The 14,033-nt window shown below is 46.9% G+C and overlaps 1 protein-coding gene across 1 annotated transcript in view; it reads right to left on the reverse strand.

Annotated features, from left to right (window-relative positions):
- LOC105061288 (polygalacturonase inhibitor 2-like) overlaps window positions 1-11,258 on the reverse strand; it is a 15,469-nt gene extending 4,211 nt beyond the window's left edge. Inside the window, exons 1-2 of the mRNA XM_073254629.1 lie at window positions 11,079-11,258; window positions 9,861-9,884 (exon numbers count right to left, since the gene is read on the reverse strand). Of these exons, the coding sequence (XP_073110730.1) occupies window positions 9,861-9,884; window positions 11,079-11,258 (204 nt within the window). The remainder of the gene's footprint in view (window positions 1-9,860; window positions 9,885-11,078) is intronic.
- Between the last annotated feature and the right edge of the window lie 2,775 nt (window positions 11,259-14,033).

Genomic DNA, 14,033 nt, shown 5'->3' on the forward strand with positions numbered 1-14,033 from the left:
CCAGGGTCTATTTAAACCCGCCTTTCCCTTCAGGAGTCTCTTCCACCTGAGAGTTCCGTGTCTGCCTTCTCTCCGAGAGCTCTGACCCTCTTTGGCGCCCTTGGCCCTAAGCGTTCTTCGAGTCATCCCTGTCCTCGCCCCTCTGCATCCTTCAGAGCGATCTAGGTTAGTCCCAGAACTTTCGTTTTTCTTCTTGCCATTTAGGGGCCTTTTCTCCTCATTTTTCTTCTGTCGCATTCCTCTGGTTTGGTCCCCCGCAAACCTTTCGCCCCTTGTCCCGCCTGATTTCTCCAGGATCTTTAGGCTTCGTTTGAAATATCTTCCGGCATCCGCCTCTAGTGGTTCCAGGAGTTCGTCCGCTCAGCCCCCAGGACCCCCACACTGTAGACGAACCCACATCTAGGGCTGGGCCTCGCCCGATTTTTGCGCCGGGTGCCATTCTTGTTCTCTGACTCCGACGAACTTCTACTGATAAGGGTTCAGTATGGAGTTCCTCCGGAGTATGATCTGGAGCTTCCTGTCCCTCCGACTGGGCTAGCACCCCCCACCGGTCGTTTCTGCCTGTATCAGGAGGCCTTCCGTGCCGGACTCCGCTTTCCGCTTCGCCCTTCGTCGTCGTCTTTCCATTTCTTAGATATTTCTTTAGCTTCAGTAGCACGAATTCCTTTAGGTTTTTGATAGGGTTCCTCTCCCTTTGCCATGTAGTCGAAGTTCAGCCATCTCTTTCTTTGTTTAGGCACTTTTTTACACCTTCAAGCGTCACCCTCGACAAAGGACTGGTGGTATTTCTCCCAGTTTGGCAAGAAGGGGTTGCTGAAAGGTGCTCCCTCTTCAATCCATAACTGGAAGGGAAGTACCTCTTCGTCCATTGCCCGACCTTGAGGCTGGGATTGCCCCCTTGGGGCTCCCTAAGGGACTCTGTCCGTCGGGCTCCTAGCCTGGGGGAGGACGACCTTCAGGCCGCCCGGAGGCTTCTTGTTATTCGGCTCCTTCCCTTCCCAACCTTCTGAAGGAGCAGTTTTTGTTCAACATCGGCCGAGTCCCTGGACCCTGCGAGTATCCCATCTTTCCTTTCCTTCTTTCTTTTTTTTTTTTTTTTGCACCCACTTCTTCTTTTTTTACTCCGTCACTAATTTTTCTTCCTTTTTTTTTTTTTTTTTTTTTAGGGATGGACGCCGAAGCAGCACGGTGCTCGCCAGGGGTCTCAAGGCCCACAAAGAAAAGGTGCCGCAGCCTCCGGATCGGGCGAAGAAGGCTAGAACGGAGGAGACGAGCTCGGCCACGCCTGCACAGGCGGCCTTCACAAGTCGAAGTTCCTTCGGACGTCGAACCTCCGACTCCCCGGGCTTCTTCCAGGAGTCCCCCTACTGAGGTTCCCGTTCTAAGGGTCCGTTCCGCGGAGGCGCCCGGGGTCGAGAGGGGGAGGAGAAGAAAGTCGTGGCCCGCAGGGTGAGTAGCCACCGGGCCGCATCGAAGAGTCCCACGGTTCCGAAGAAGAGTCGGGGGAGAATCCGTTCAATGACAGGGACTTAATAAGTGGCTGATGACGGCTGCATCCTGCTCGAGGTCGTCCAGAGGATTGATCGCACCGATCCCGAACAGCGGGTTTGGAACTCCCTTGGGTCTTTCTCGAGGTAAACAAATTCAGCTTCCGCCCCCTCCTCGCTCCTTCGTTTAATTAGCTTCTCGACCTTCGTTCTGACCTCCTAGCCGCCCTTGCAGATCGGGCACCAGCCCTTGCCAATATCGAGGCACGAATCGGGCGAGGAGGGACGCCATCCAGGCGGAGGAGAGTCGTCGGGCCGAAGCTGCCCGCCTCAAAGAGAAGGCAGCTGAGGTAGTCACCCTCCAAGAGATCCTGGAGAAAGAAAAGCAGGCCCTGGAGAAAGAGAAGCCAGACCTCGGAGGAGACGGCGAGGAAGGCGGAGGCCGAGGTCGCAAACTTGACGGAGCAGATTCCAGTCCTGGTCTCGGAGGCCAGGGCTCTAGCGGTGGAGGAGTTCAAGGCCTCTGCAGAGATGAGGGATCTGAACGTCAAGTTCGGCCAAGAAGCATTCATCAAAGGGTTTCGAGCTCTGCCAGGAGAAGGTAGTCCAGAAATTTCTCGAGCTCGACCTCAACTTCCTGGGTGAGGCGTCTGAAGACGAAGCCGGTCCCTCTCCCACTGCTACTGCCACTGCAGCTCCCCTTCCGTAAACACCGAGCTCTCCAACCCCTACCTCAGAGGTGTGAGACCTCTGACCTTGTATTTTTTCTTTATTATAATTTTTTTTCTTTTCCCTCTTGTCCTTAAGAAATATTTATTCAATAAAATTGGGTTTCTCCTTTTGGAGGGCTTCTCCACTCTGCTCCCCCTCTCTTTCTTTTTTTTTTTGCAATGAGATGCGCCTTGACGCTTTTGCCTCCCGATGGCAGTATCCTGCCGAAGCGCTTCTCCTGCCACAAAAAAATTTGCTGAAGTCCATGATCCAACGTCTGAAGAAGGAAGTTCTTCATTTGACAAAGAGGTCGAAGAAGATGGATGGCGAACTTCGCAGGTTGAGGGAGAGCCACTCTAAAGCCACCGCGGAGGCCATCCGCTTTCGGAACCTCCACGTGAAGGGGATCATGGAGTATAGCTGGAGAAAAGCGAACTTCGAGAAGGAGCTTGAGGAACACAAGAAGCGCACCAGCGATCGATCTTGGGCTCAAGCTGCCAAGATCAGTTCCCTTAGAGTGGAGCTGTCGGCTGCACAGGAGAGGATTAGCTAGTTGGAATGAAGCTCATCCTGACTTTCTACTTGGGTCGACAGCGATCGGGAAAGGTCGAAGAAGGTCTCCAATCTTCAGCAGCAGCTCCAGGATGCCGAGGCGAGCTATGACGCATACCAGGCTGGCTGGTGCAGGCAGGTGGACGAATACAGGGGGAAGCTCAGGATGGCGACCGACGAGGTTGCCCGCCTTCAAAGGCAGCTGGCTGAGGGGGCTCAATTTGCTCCCGTTCGGGATTCTGACAAACTCCAATCCCTGAGAAAAATCGTAGAAGAGCTATCTGTCGCCCTTGGGGAGGGGAAGGCCGAGCTGCAGCAATTGAAGATTCAGCTGGTATGTGAGCAGCAGGTCGTCAAGGATGCGGAGGCGGAATCTGAGATCCTGAGAAAAAGGCATCGAGAGGTGGAGAACGAAAGCCAGCGATTTTATCGAAGAAACATGGAGATACTAATGAGAGAGAAGGAATTGGAAGCAGAAGTCGAAAGTTTAAGGCGCTCCCTGATGAGGGTCGAAGCCGAAAGTTCGAGGTCGGAAGAAGCTGGGCCCCCTTAGGGCTCTTTTTGTCTTTCGTCCTCCTATATGTCTCCTTTTGCCGCTAGTTTGTTTGTTGGTGTTGTAGCTTTTCTTTTTCTTTTTGATGCCGATGTCGTCTAGAGGTTCTTAGTCGTCGTCGCATCGGCTTGCTTGTCTCGTCATTTTTCTTCTTCAGCCTCAAGGGCTCTGTAATATATACTTAATTAATGCAAAGGGAATTTTCCGTTACCTCCTTTACTCATGTGTTGAATTATCATTTGCCGAGCTTTCTTCGGCTTTTGCATTGTCCGATATCGATGCCGCTCGGAAGTACCCGATCACCGTCGCATTGACCCGCCCTTCTGTTTATGGCCGCTGGTTTGTCCGGGACCACTCAAGTCTGACGCCTCCTTTCGGAGTTCAAGCTTGGAGGTCCGGGCTTATCGTCGCCCTGAGGAAGCCGCCTTATCTCTAGCTCGTGTTTAGAGCTTTCTTGAAGGTCGGAGATTTTGATAAGAACCCCAACCCTTGCTGAGACGAGGTTCTTTGCATCTTTTATGCAATTTATTTTTCATTCATCATCGATGCAGTCCATCGCTTTCCTTTTTAACTCCCCTCCCCTTTTTTCCTTTTTTTTTTTCGAGTGAGGGTTTTCCCTCTACTCTTGGTGGGGTCGCGGGAGCGCGAAGGGGTCACTGGGAAGGTTTTCTTCTTCCTATCTGGTCTTAAATGACCAGATCTCGACTGGTGTTAGGATAGGGTTCCTCCCCTATTTCTGACATAATCGATTTTAGCTCAAGTTAGGACGAGGTCCTCCTCTTGTCGCTAACAGGGCTATGGGGGCGCATATGGGCGCTGCGGGGCCTCTCCCCCCATCCGGTCTGAGTGTAATCGGGCCTTCGACTTTGCTCATGTTAGGGTGAGGTTCTTCTCCTGTCCCTAACATGGCTGTGGGGGCACATGTGGGCGTTGCAGGGCCTCTCCCCCCATCCGGTCTAAGGGGAATCGGGCCTTCGACTTTTCTCATGTTAGGGCGAGGTTCTCCTCCTGTCCCTAACATGGCTGTGGGGGCGCATGTGGGCGCTGTTTGGCCTCTCCCCCCATCCGATCTAAGAGGAATCAAGCCTTCGACTTTGCTCATGTTAGGGTGAGGTTCTCCTCCTGTCCCTAACATGGCTGTGGGGGCGCATATGGGCGCTGTTTAGCCTCTCCCCCCATCCGGTCTAAGAGGAATCGGGCCTTTGACTTTGCCCACATTAGGGTTTGTTTTCGTTGTCCGAAGGGGTCATCCCCTGTCGTTACAAGTCCATGCCAGAAAGGAAAAGATGTGCAGATCTAAAAGGAATCTTGATTTAAAGTAGGGTCGTTCGTTATACATTTATAAGTTTTCAAATCCCAAGGCCGTGGAAGGTCTGCTTCCTGTCAAGGTCCTCCAGAGATGGAGTTGATGATCTCAATTGGGGGCCGATCCCCGGGCTGCTCTTTCCTCTTTGGTGGCTCAGGCTGCGGTAGGGCCCTTGGCCGATCTTCTCTACCCTCAGGTCGGCACCGAATGAACCTATCGAGTCGACCTCGTCGGATGAGCTCCTCGATCTCATCTCGGAGCTGGATGCATTCCTCCGTGTCGTGGCCGTGGTCACGATGGTAGAGGCAGAACTTGTTGGGATTGTACTTCTCGGGGTGCATGTGCATCCTCTCTGGCCTTGGGAGCTGCTCTCTGACCTCCATCAACACCTGAGTTTTCAATACGTTGAGGGGGGCATAGCTACAGAATCTTCCTGGGGGAGAGCCCCGCCGAGCCCGGCGCTCCGGGCTTCCCTGCCTGCACACTCGGGGAGGAGTCTGGACGTGCTTGTGCCCGGAAGGAGTTCAAGAACGTGGCCGAGCCTCTCTCGGTCTTTTTTCGACTGCGGGCTTACTCGAGTCTCCGGCTTGCCGCTCTCTCGCGGTCTCCTCATCCTTTATTTTGAAGGCTTCTTCCACTCGGACGTATCCTTCGACCCGAGCCAACAAGTCAGCAAAATCTCTGGGGTACTTCTTTTCAGGGAGAATAAAAGGTCATTCTTCTGAAGGCCGCCCTTCAGGGCGGCCATCGTCACCGATTGGTCCAAGTTTCGGACCTCCAACGCGGCCACATTGAAATGGTTGATGTAGGCCCGTATGGACTCCCCCTCCCTCTGCTTGATGTTGATGAGGGACTCCGAACCCTTCTGAGGACGCCGGCTGCTAACAAAATGAGCCACAAACTGGTGGCTCATCTAATCAAAGGAAAAGATGGTACCCGGCTTCAACATCGAATACCAGTTTCTCACCACTCCCTTCAAGGTGGATGGGAAGGCTCGGCATAGAATAGCGTCGGGCGCGCCATGAAGCAACATCATTGTCCGGAAGGCCTCTAAGTGGTCAACTAGGTCTGAAGTCCTGTCGTAGCTTTCAAATTGGGGGAGCTTGAAGTTCGGCAGGATCGATTCCTGCATGATTATTTGAGAAAAGAGAGGGTCAGTACAAATGTCCTCACCATAAGTGGGGTTAGCGTGACAGAGTTCTTCAATCCGCCGGTTCATCTCCTGGAGCCTCCGGTCCAGAAAATCCTCTCGACTACGGGTCTCAAGGGTCTTCTGGCAGAATGGAGGTAGAGATCTTCCAGGGGTGGAATCGTGATCTGACTGGGGGCTCTCCACCCTCGGATTTGTTTTTTCGGGAAAGACGGGGCGGCTGGCCCAAGTGGCCCATCCTACCGTCAGATTCTGGTGTTCTGGTGACACTCTCTCCAGTCGCACTGATGCCTGCGGCTGCTGCTGCTGTTGTATGGCCTGCACAGCTTCAGTGAGGCCTCTAACCTGCTGCACCAGTAGGTCAAATTGCTCCGCGCCAACCACCGTTGCCGGAGTAGGAGGAGGCTGGGAAACTGGGGGTGAGGTCGGAGCCTGAGATCTAGCTGCGGAGGTCGTGGACCGTCGCGTGGATGCTTTGCGGGGAGGCATCGGGCGAAGACCTAGTGGGGGAAGGAGGAGAGGATGCCGGAAAAGATGACCGGAGGTGGTCCCGTTGAGCGCTCCTTTAAGAACAAGGGTACTGCGAAGGTTCAGACCCTTCCTCTAGCGTCAATTCTGTTGGTACAAAAATCTACCTGCGTCAGAGAAACTGGAGTCGAGGGAGTCGCGGTCGCCGCCGGGACCTGCAAAAGAAGTCTAAATCAGAGGTGAGGTTGCTCCGACAAGACCCTCTGACGCTCAAGTCAATTCTCTTCCTCAACAAGAATGGAGTGCTCGAACGAAAATTTTAGCAGAGTTTTTAGGTAAAAAATGAGAGCTTAGAGAATAACGTATCTCGGGTCCCCCTTTTATAAGTGGAGGGGGCAACAGACTGATAGCGATGTTTGTAACCGTTTGGCAGTGGGCTGCCCAGGGTCAGGGAGAGTTTATTGCGAAGAGTAGTGGAGTGGAATCGTGGCTATCACCGGGACTTGCCACGTGGAGTTTGTTGCGGGGAGTGGAGCGGCGTCCGTTGTCGCGACTTGCCAGAGGATGGAGGAACCGTGCGGTATCCGCCGTAGGAAGTGGAGCAGGATCGTGACCATTATTATGGTCTGCCAGGGAGTGATGGAGCCGCACGAAATCCGTCGTAGGAAGGGGAGCAGAGTCGTGGCTGTTACTGCGGCCTGCCAGGGAGTGATGGAGCCGCACGGAATCTGTCGCAGGAAGTGGAGCAGAGTCATGGCCGTTGCTGCGGCCTGCCAGAGGGTCCAAGCCCGTCGGCCGAAGTTCGGTTGGAGTCCGATCTCCGTGGAAGCCCGGATGGGGATCATTTGTCGAGGAGTCTCGGCCAAGGCCGCTCGTGGTAGGAACTTGAAGTAGATCGTCTGCAGCGGTAACTCGAAGTGGGTCGCTTGCAACAGGAGCTCGAAGTCCGACTCCCGTAGGAGTCCGGACGAAGTCTTCCTGCAGTCGAAGTCGGGGATGAAGTCCGGCTCCCGTAGGAGTCCGGATGAAGTCTGCCTGCATCCGGAGTCGGGGATGAGGTCCGGCTCCCGTAGGAGTCCGGACGAGGTCTTCCTGCAGTCGGAGTTGGGGACAAGGTCCGGCTCCCGTAGGAGTCCGGGCGAAGTCTATCTGCAATTGGAGTTGGGGGTGAAGTCCGACTCCCGTAGGGGTCCGGACGAAGTCTACCTGTAATTGAAGTCGTGGGTGGAGTCTGGCTCCCATAGGAGTCCGGACGAAGTCTACCTGCAAGTGAAGTTGTGGACGAAGTCCGGCTCCCGTAGGAGTCCGGACGAAGTCCGCCTGTAGTCGAAATCGAGGACGAGGTCCGGCTCCCGTAGGAGTCCGGACGAGGTCCGGCTCCCGTAGGAGTCCGGACGAGGTCTACCTGCAATTGGAGTTGGGGGCGAAATTTGGCTCCTGTAGGAGTCCGGACGAAGTCTACCTGTAATTGAAGTCGTGGGCGGAGTCCAGCTCCCGTAGGAGTCCGGACGAAGTCTATCTGCAAGTGAAGTCGTGCGAGGAGTCCGGCTCCCGTAGGAGTCCGGACGAGGTCTGCCTGCAGTCGGAGTCGGGGACGAGGTCCGGCTCCCATAGGAGTCCGGACGAGGTCTACCTGCAATTGGAGATGGGGGCAAAATCCGGCTTCCGTAGGAGTCCGGACGAAGTCTACCTGTAATTGAAGTCGTGGGCGGAGTCTGGCTCCCGTAGGAGTCCGGACGAAGTCTATCTGCAAGTGAAGTCGTGGGCGGAGTCCGGCTCCCGTAGGAGTCCGGACGAAGTCTATCTGCAAGTGAAGTCGTGGGCGGAGTCCGGCTCCCGTTAGAGTCCGGACGAAGTCTGCCTGCGACCAGAGTCGGGGACGAGGTCCGGCTCCCGTAGGAGTCCGGACGAGGTCTACCTGCAATTGGAGTTGGGGGCGAAATCCGGCTCCCGTAGGAGTCCGGACGAAGTCTACCTGTAATTGAAGTCGTGGGTGGAGTCCGGCTCCCGAAGGAGTCCGGACGAAGTCTATCTGCAAGTGAAGTCGTGGGCGGAGTCTGGCTCCCGTAGGAGTCCGGACGAAGTCTGCCTGCAGTCGGAGTCGGAGACGAGGTCCGGTTCCCGTAGGAGCCGGGCGAGGTCTAGAAGATGGTCGATCATCGTGGAAACTTGGGTGGAGTCCGTCCGTCGCGAAGAATCCGGTCGACGCTGGTGGGGGCTTATCCATCAGCAAAACTTCGGAGTGTTGCGGAGGCTCGGCCAACTGAGAGGTTTGAAGAGATATCGTCGGAGGTCGGAAGTCGGTTGGATCTCCGGAGGGTCACTCCTGTCACGAACTTCGGCTGGGAGGTATTTTATACCCAACAGATATAAAATAAGATCATTGGAAAAGAAAAAAATGACAAAGTAAACAACTTTTATTACATCATTTTATACTTCTATATTTGTATGTTGAATTCTCTGTAATATATCTCCATATAACATTGTCTTTACTAAAAATTAATTTCTCTTTTCAGTGTGACACTATTTGACCCCATATGCTTAATTAGAAAAATAATATAGAAGTATATTCTTGCCACACATTTCTTATATATTTAGTATCATAAACATTAACTCCAAGCAAACCACTATCCTAATCTTAAAATATAGCATAAAGCTATATGCTTCATAGTCGTTAACTAATATCGATGTTATATATTTCGATTCCATAAGTTGTTAAAGGTATAAATAATAGGCTACACCATGCTACTTTTTTTAGACACATAAATTTTGAATCAAATCTTAATTTTGACTTAACTCGAACCTTGTAACCTATTTAACTCAACCTACCAAGTCTCTCAATCGGGTCGCCAATAGATCATGTCGGATTTAGGTTCAGCATGTTGACCTATGGGGTCAAATTTAGCTTTATTTATATAAGCATCCGCTTGCTCAATTGGATAGACTTTATACTTTATGGAAAAAAACTCAAAGTTTTGAATCTTATGCTAATACTATAAAAATCTGTTTTACTAGTGATTAGGCCCAAAAAACATAACCGTAGCTCAATTTTTATATTTATATAACTAATTTTAAAAATAACTTAAGGTTTGACAAGATTTAAGTTACAAAGTCCCAACCTACCAATCAATGAAGTTGTAATTCAGTCAAACTTTTTGGAGCTTGATACTATAGTCTTAAGCTGACGTGATCAATTAATAGACTTAATTTTTAGATATATTATTAATATTTATGGAGGCTTAACATCTCTAATTCTATTTAATATTCTAAATAAATATATTAAAATAATATAATTTAGCTAAGATAGCATATGTGAAGAATGTTAGAAGTAGCTAGGCACAAGCTATCCTATTTTAGATACATTATTTTTGTTTAATTTATTATAGGTCCCACCCTTCTATATTCACTTACTCTCCCTTACCCACAACATATTATCTAGATGGGATAACATGTGCTCAATCCATCCAATTAGTTTGATTTGACATAAAATATTTAAAAAATAAGACAATTTTTGTACTTACTAAAATTTGATACAAGTATGCACCAAAAAGTTATATCCAAAATGTTTCATAAATAGGAAAGAAAAATAGCATCTTAGTCATTACATTAATATTCAAAAAAAAAAAAACTTACCATAGCATCCATCTCCATTGACTGCTACAAAAGGTAAAAGCAACCAATATTAGAATGATATGGTTAATTATATCTTTCACAGCTATTTATATAGTTATTAGCGACTATAATCAAGAGTATTTCATACTAATAAAGTATTTAAAATGGATTTAACTTTGATTGCAAGTATGTCATTTGAGAAAAGACATAATGACACTGCCAGTCGGTATTGCATAATATCATAATGGCTTGCCTTTAATAATCACATTGGACAAGCATGTCACATGGTACTGTCAGTTTGAAAGTGAGAAGAAAAGGGAATAGAAACTGGTTTAACTTGAAAGAAGAGAGAGATAGAGATGGAAATAAAGACGAGAGAGAAAAGGAATTTGAGGTGATCTCCCATAAGATAAAAGATAATTCATATCTCATTCATATACATCAATATTAAATAAATTATTAAATCATGCCGCAAACAATTAACAGTCCTCTCATGTGATTTATGATTTGGGGTGTCTTGATTACTCATTGAATCTTAGTCAATCTTGAAAGTTAGTCATGCTTTTTAGTTATATTTAAATTTATGATTATACATTTATTTTATCTATTAAACTAATAGATTGCTGGAAATATCCACTGTCATTATTCATATATATGTAGCCTCCAACTTCCGAGCAAAACCACTTTTTTTTGTTGATTTTTTTTTTTGACCTATTAGATGAGTGTTATGGATGACTAACATGGTTTGCATTATGGCACTTCTCAGGAGAATTCGAACTCCTATTATCATCAGTAAAGTAAAACCAGAGGCCTCACTACCACTTGCTACTTAAGGTGGTTTCACTCAAGGCAAAAAAAAAAAAAATCAAAAAACAAAAAAAAAAAAGAAAAAGCAGCACATCTACTATATTTGAGAATACAACAACATTAAGCATTGGTAATAGGGTATCTATGTGGCTAGCTTAGGTTTATCATTATTTCAAATAAATCAGTATTGGTTATAAGACTACTATAAAAGCGTTATAGCTTGTATCCTCATTTTATCCTCATTTGATCATTTTCCCACTTTCCTAAAGGCTACAAAGCCATCCCCTATCCTTGCTCGGACCGCTCCCATGGCAGCTACGGCAGCATACTCCTCCCTCCACCCGCTCCCTTCTTTAAATGTACCCTCTGCCTCCACACCCTCCACCAGATCATTTTTCATCTGGCTGCCTCGTCTCCAATGAAGTTCAACACCTTAGTACCACCATCTTCAAGGAAGCATCTATAGTTGCAACCTCCAAAACCACCTCTTGACCGCTCCTTGCAGGATCCCTCCACCTCGTCTTTTACACTCCTCATCCCAAAGATCGTCCATGATGGGAAGGACAACCTCACCCTCCCATCCTCCCCTACTGCTTGCTTCCTCCATGCCATGGCCGAAGCCAAGATTGACAAAAAGGACAGAAGAAAGAGGAATGATGACAAACCTTTGACAACAAGATTTGGGTTATATCTTTGACCTTCTTTCCGACATAAACCATTGGATCATGCATTGCACAAATCTTAAAGTATTCTTATTTTTTCTTCCATCTATCTGCACAAATCTCAAAACGGCCATTGCATGATCCAACTAATGGTTGATGTTACAAAAGAAGGTGAGCCATTCTTTTGCATGAAAGGCGCAACCCAAACCCTTGGCAATCGTAGCTTCTTCTTTGGATGGTCGCGCCAAAGTATTCCAATACTACTAAGAGGTTTTATAATGAAAAAATTAGGGGACCATAATGGCTTAGTAAAGTTGTTGCCGCTGATAGAGTAGCTTCAAGCTAGGTGGAGTTGTGAGATGAGGAGCTTATTTTCACAGGGAAAGCAATCATTAATACGTCTTCAAGTGAGGTCATCCTCCTCACCAAGTCCTCCCCCACATGGAGCACTCCATCACCCTATTGGAAGTTAATTTGTAATTAATATTAGTGAAAGTTCAAGAATCTAGTCATTAATATGTTATAAAAATCAAAGAGTCATGTAACTCTTAAATCAAAGAGTCAACATAGAAAAACTAAGGGTCATTTAGAAAATCAAAGGTTATTTTGTATTCATGAGGATAGCCTAAGAGTCTCCTTTATGTATCTATATATAAGATCTTATGTAATGAGTCAAGTAGTGTGGAGTAATCTATGATTTTATAATAAAGAGTATTATCCAATCCTCCCACTCTAAGTATTTTCTATAAGCATCATATTCTATCAAAGCAGTAGTATTTGAGTTTGTGATTGTACTCATCACTCTTCCAACAAAGTGGTATCAGAGCAAGATTGATCCTAAAGAAAAAATGAAAGCATAAGATTGATTCTACATCAACTCACAGAGCCTAAGAGCCATAAAGCCATAGAGTCAGAGAGTCTTAGAGCTTCAAAGCTAGAGAACCTCAAAGCTTCAGAGCTAGAGAGCCTCAAAGCTTCAGAGTCAAAGAGCTTAAGAGTTTTATGAGAAAGTAAAAACAAAAAAAAAAAAAACAAGTACAATTTTTTCAGTAAAATTGAGAAGTTAAAGCAAAGAGAGCTCTTTATCAATAACAAGTGTGTGCAATGGAAGGTGAAATATCTATATCTGTAGTTGCACTATTCTAACTAATGCTCAAGGAGATATTTGAAAAATTAAATTTGTCACTAGCAAGATATACAAATAAAAAATCTAGATCAGATCATTTATCAATTTTTGTAGCAACAGTTGAATTTGAAGATTCGAGTAAAAGATTAGTGAGTCTTCTTCCTCCTCTCACCGGCTCCCAATCAGAGTTGGAAACGAGCTCCCTCTGACTCTATTTAAGGAGGAGATCCCTCCTCTCTCCTATCCATCGAAGATCCTAAGCACGGTCGGCGGCAATCGCCAAAAAATTTCCGCGGAAGACAGACCTGTGCCTATCCAATTTGCTCGTCAAAAAAGCCTCGCCGGCGTCGGAGATAAGCCTCCTCCCCTTCCTCTCTTCTACCTTTTTCTTCCCGTGCTGGTGTGCATGCTCGCCGGCGACCGGAGTCGCCGGATTTTGTTGCGGAAGAAATCTTTCTTTTTGCCGTTTTTCCGACGTCGGTGGTCACCGCCGATCATCGGTTTGGCCCTCCTCTTATCGTTAGGTCACCCTCCTCCTGCCGACGGCCGCCCCACGTCGGTTGCACTGCCAGCCGGCCAGCCAAGGAGGGGACTTGCCGGTCCCCTATTTCGGCCCAAAGGAACCCACGGGAAGAAGAAGAAAGAAAAAGAAAAGAAGAAGGAAAGAAAAGAAAGAAAAGAAAAGGAAAGAAAAAGAAAAGAAAAAGAAGAAGGAAAAGAAAAGAAAAAAAAAAAGAGAGAAAAGAAAAAGAAGAAAAAAATAATATAATAATAATATAATAATAATAAATAAGATTTTCTCTCCTCTCTCTTCTGTGAAGAAAAAGAAAAAAAAAGAGAGAAAAGAAAAGAAAAAAATTTATTAAATTAATTAATAAATAATGATATAAATAATAAAATATGAGAAAGAGAGTTTCTCTCTCTTCCCTCTCTCTCTTCAGCTTGAACTAGTATTTTCTCTCTCTAGAATTGGACTTTCTCTCTCGACTTTCTCTCTATAGATTATTTCTCTCTCCTAAGATTTTCTAAAATTTTGAGAAGAATGATGATGAATTCAAATGATCCTCGTGATGGATTTTTGATCTGTGATCATCGGACGGTACACTGACATCCACTTTGATCAGATCAAGTATTTTTAGATTTTATTTCTCATGATTTTATTAAATTATCTACATGATAATCTTAGCATGATCTGATCAATCGAATTTGTTGAATCATATCGTCTGAGGAGTCCAAGATGAATTTTCTCTCTCTAGAATTTTCTCTCTCTAAAATATTCTCTCTCTTGATTGATTCTCTCTCTAAAAGGATTAGTGAATGAAAATTTTTTTTTAATATTTCTGATCTAATGAAGAATCCTGATCCATGATTGTCAAACAATATACTGGCACCCATCTTGATCAGACCATGAATCTTTAGATTTGATCATCCATGATTTCGATCTAGCCATGACTTGATTTGATCATGTTGATTTTATCAATCGAGATATTGGACCAATCGTAATGTTGGATTGTGTCATCTGATCAATTCGAATTGTACCTCATGAATTCTCTCTCCTTTGATTTTCTCTGTCCACTTGATTTTATGAAATCGATGAAG

This window comes from Elaeis guineensis, chromosome 1, assembly GCF_000442705.2.
Source record: "Elaeis guineensis isolate ETL-2024a chromosome 1, EG11, whole genome shotgun sequence".
Classification (NCBI taxonomy): Eukaryota; Viridiplantae; Streptophyta; class Magnoliopsida; order Arecales; family Arecaceae; genus Elaeis; species Elaeis guineensis.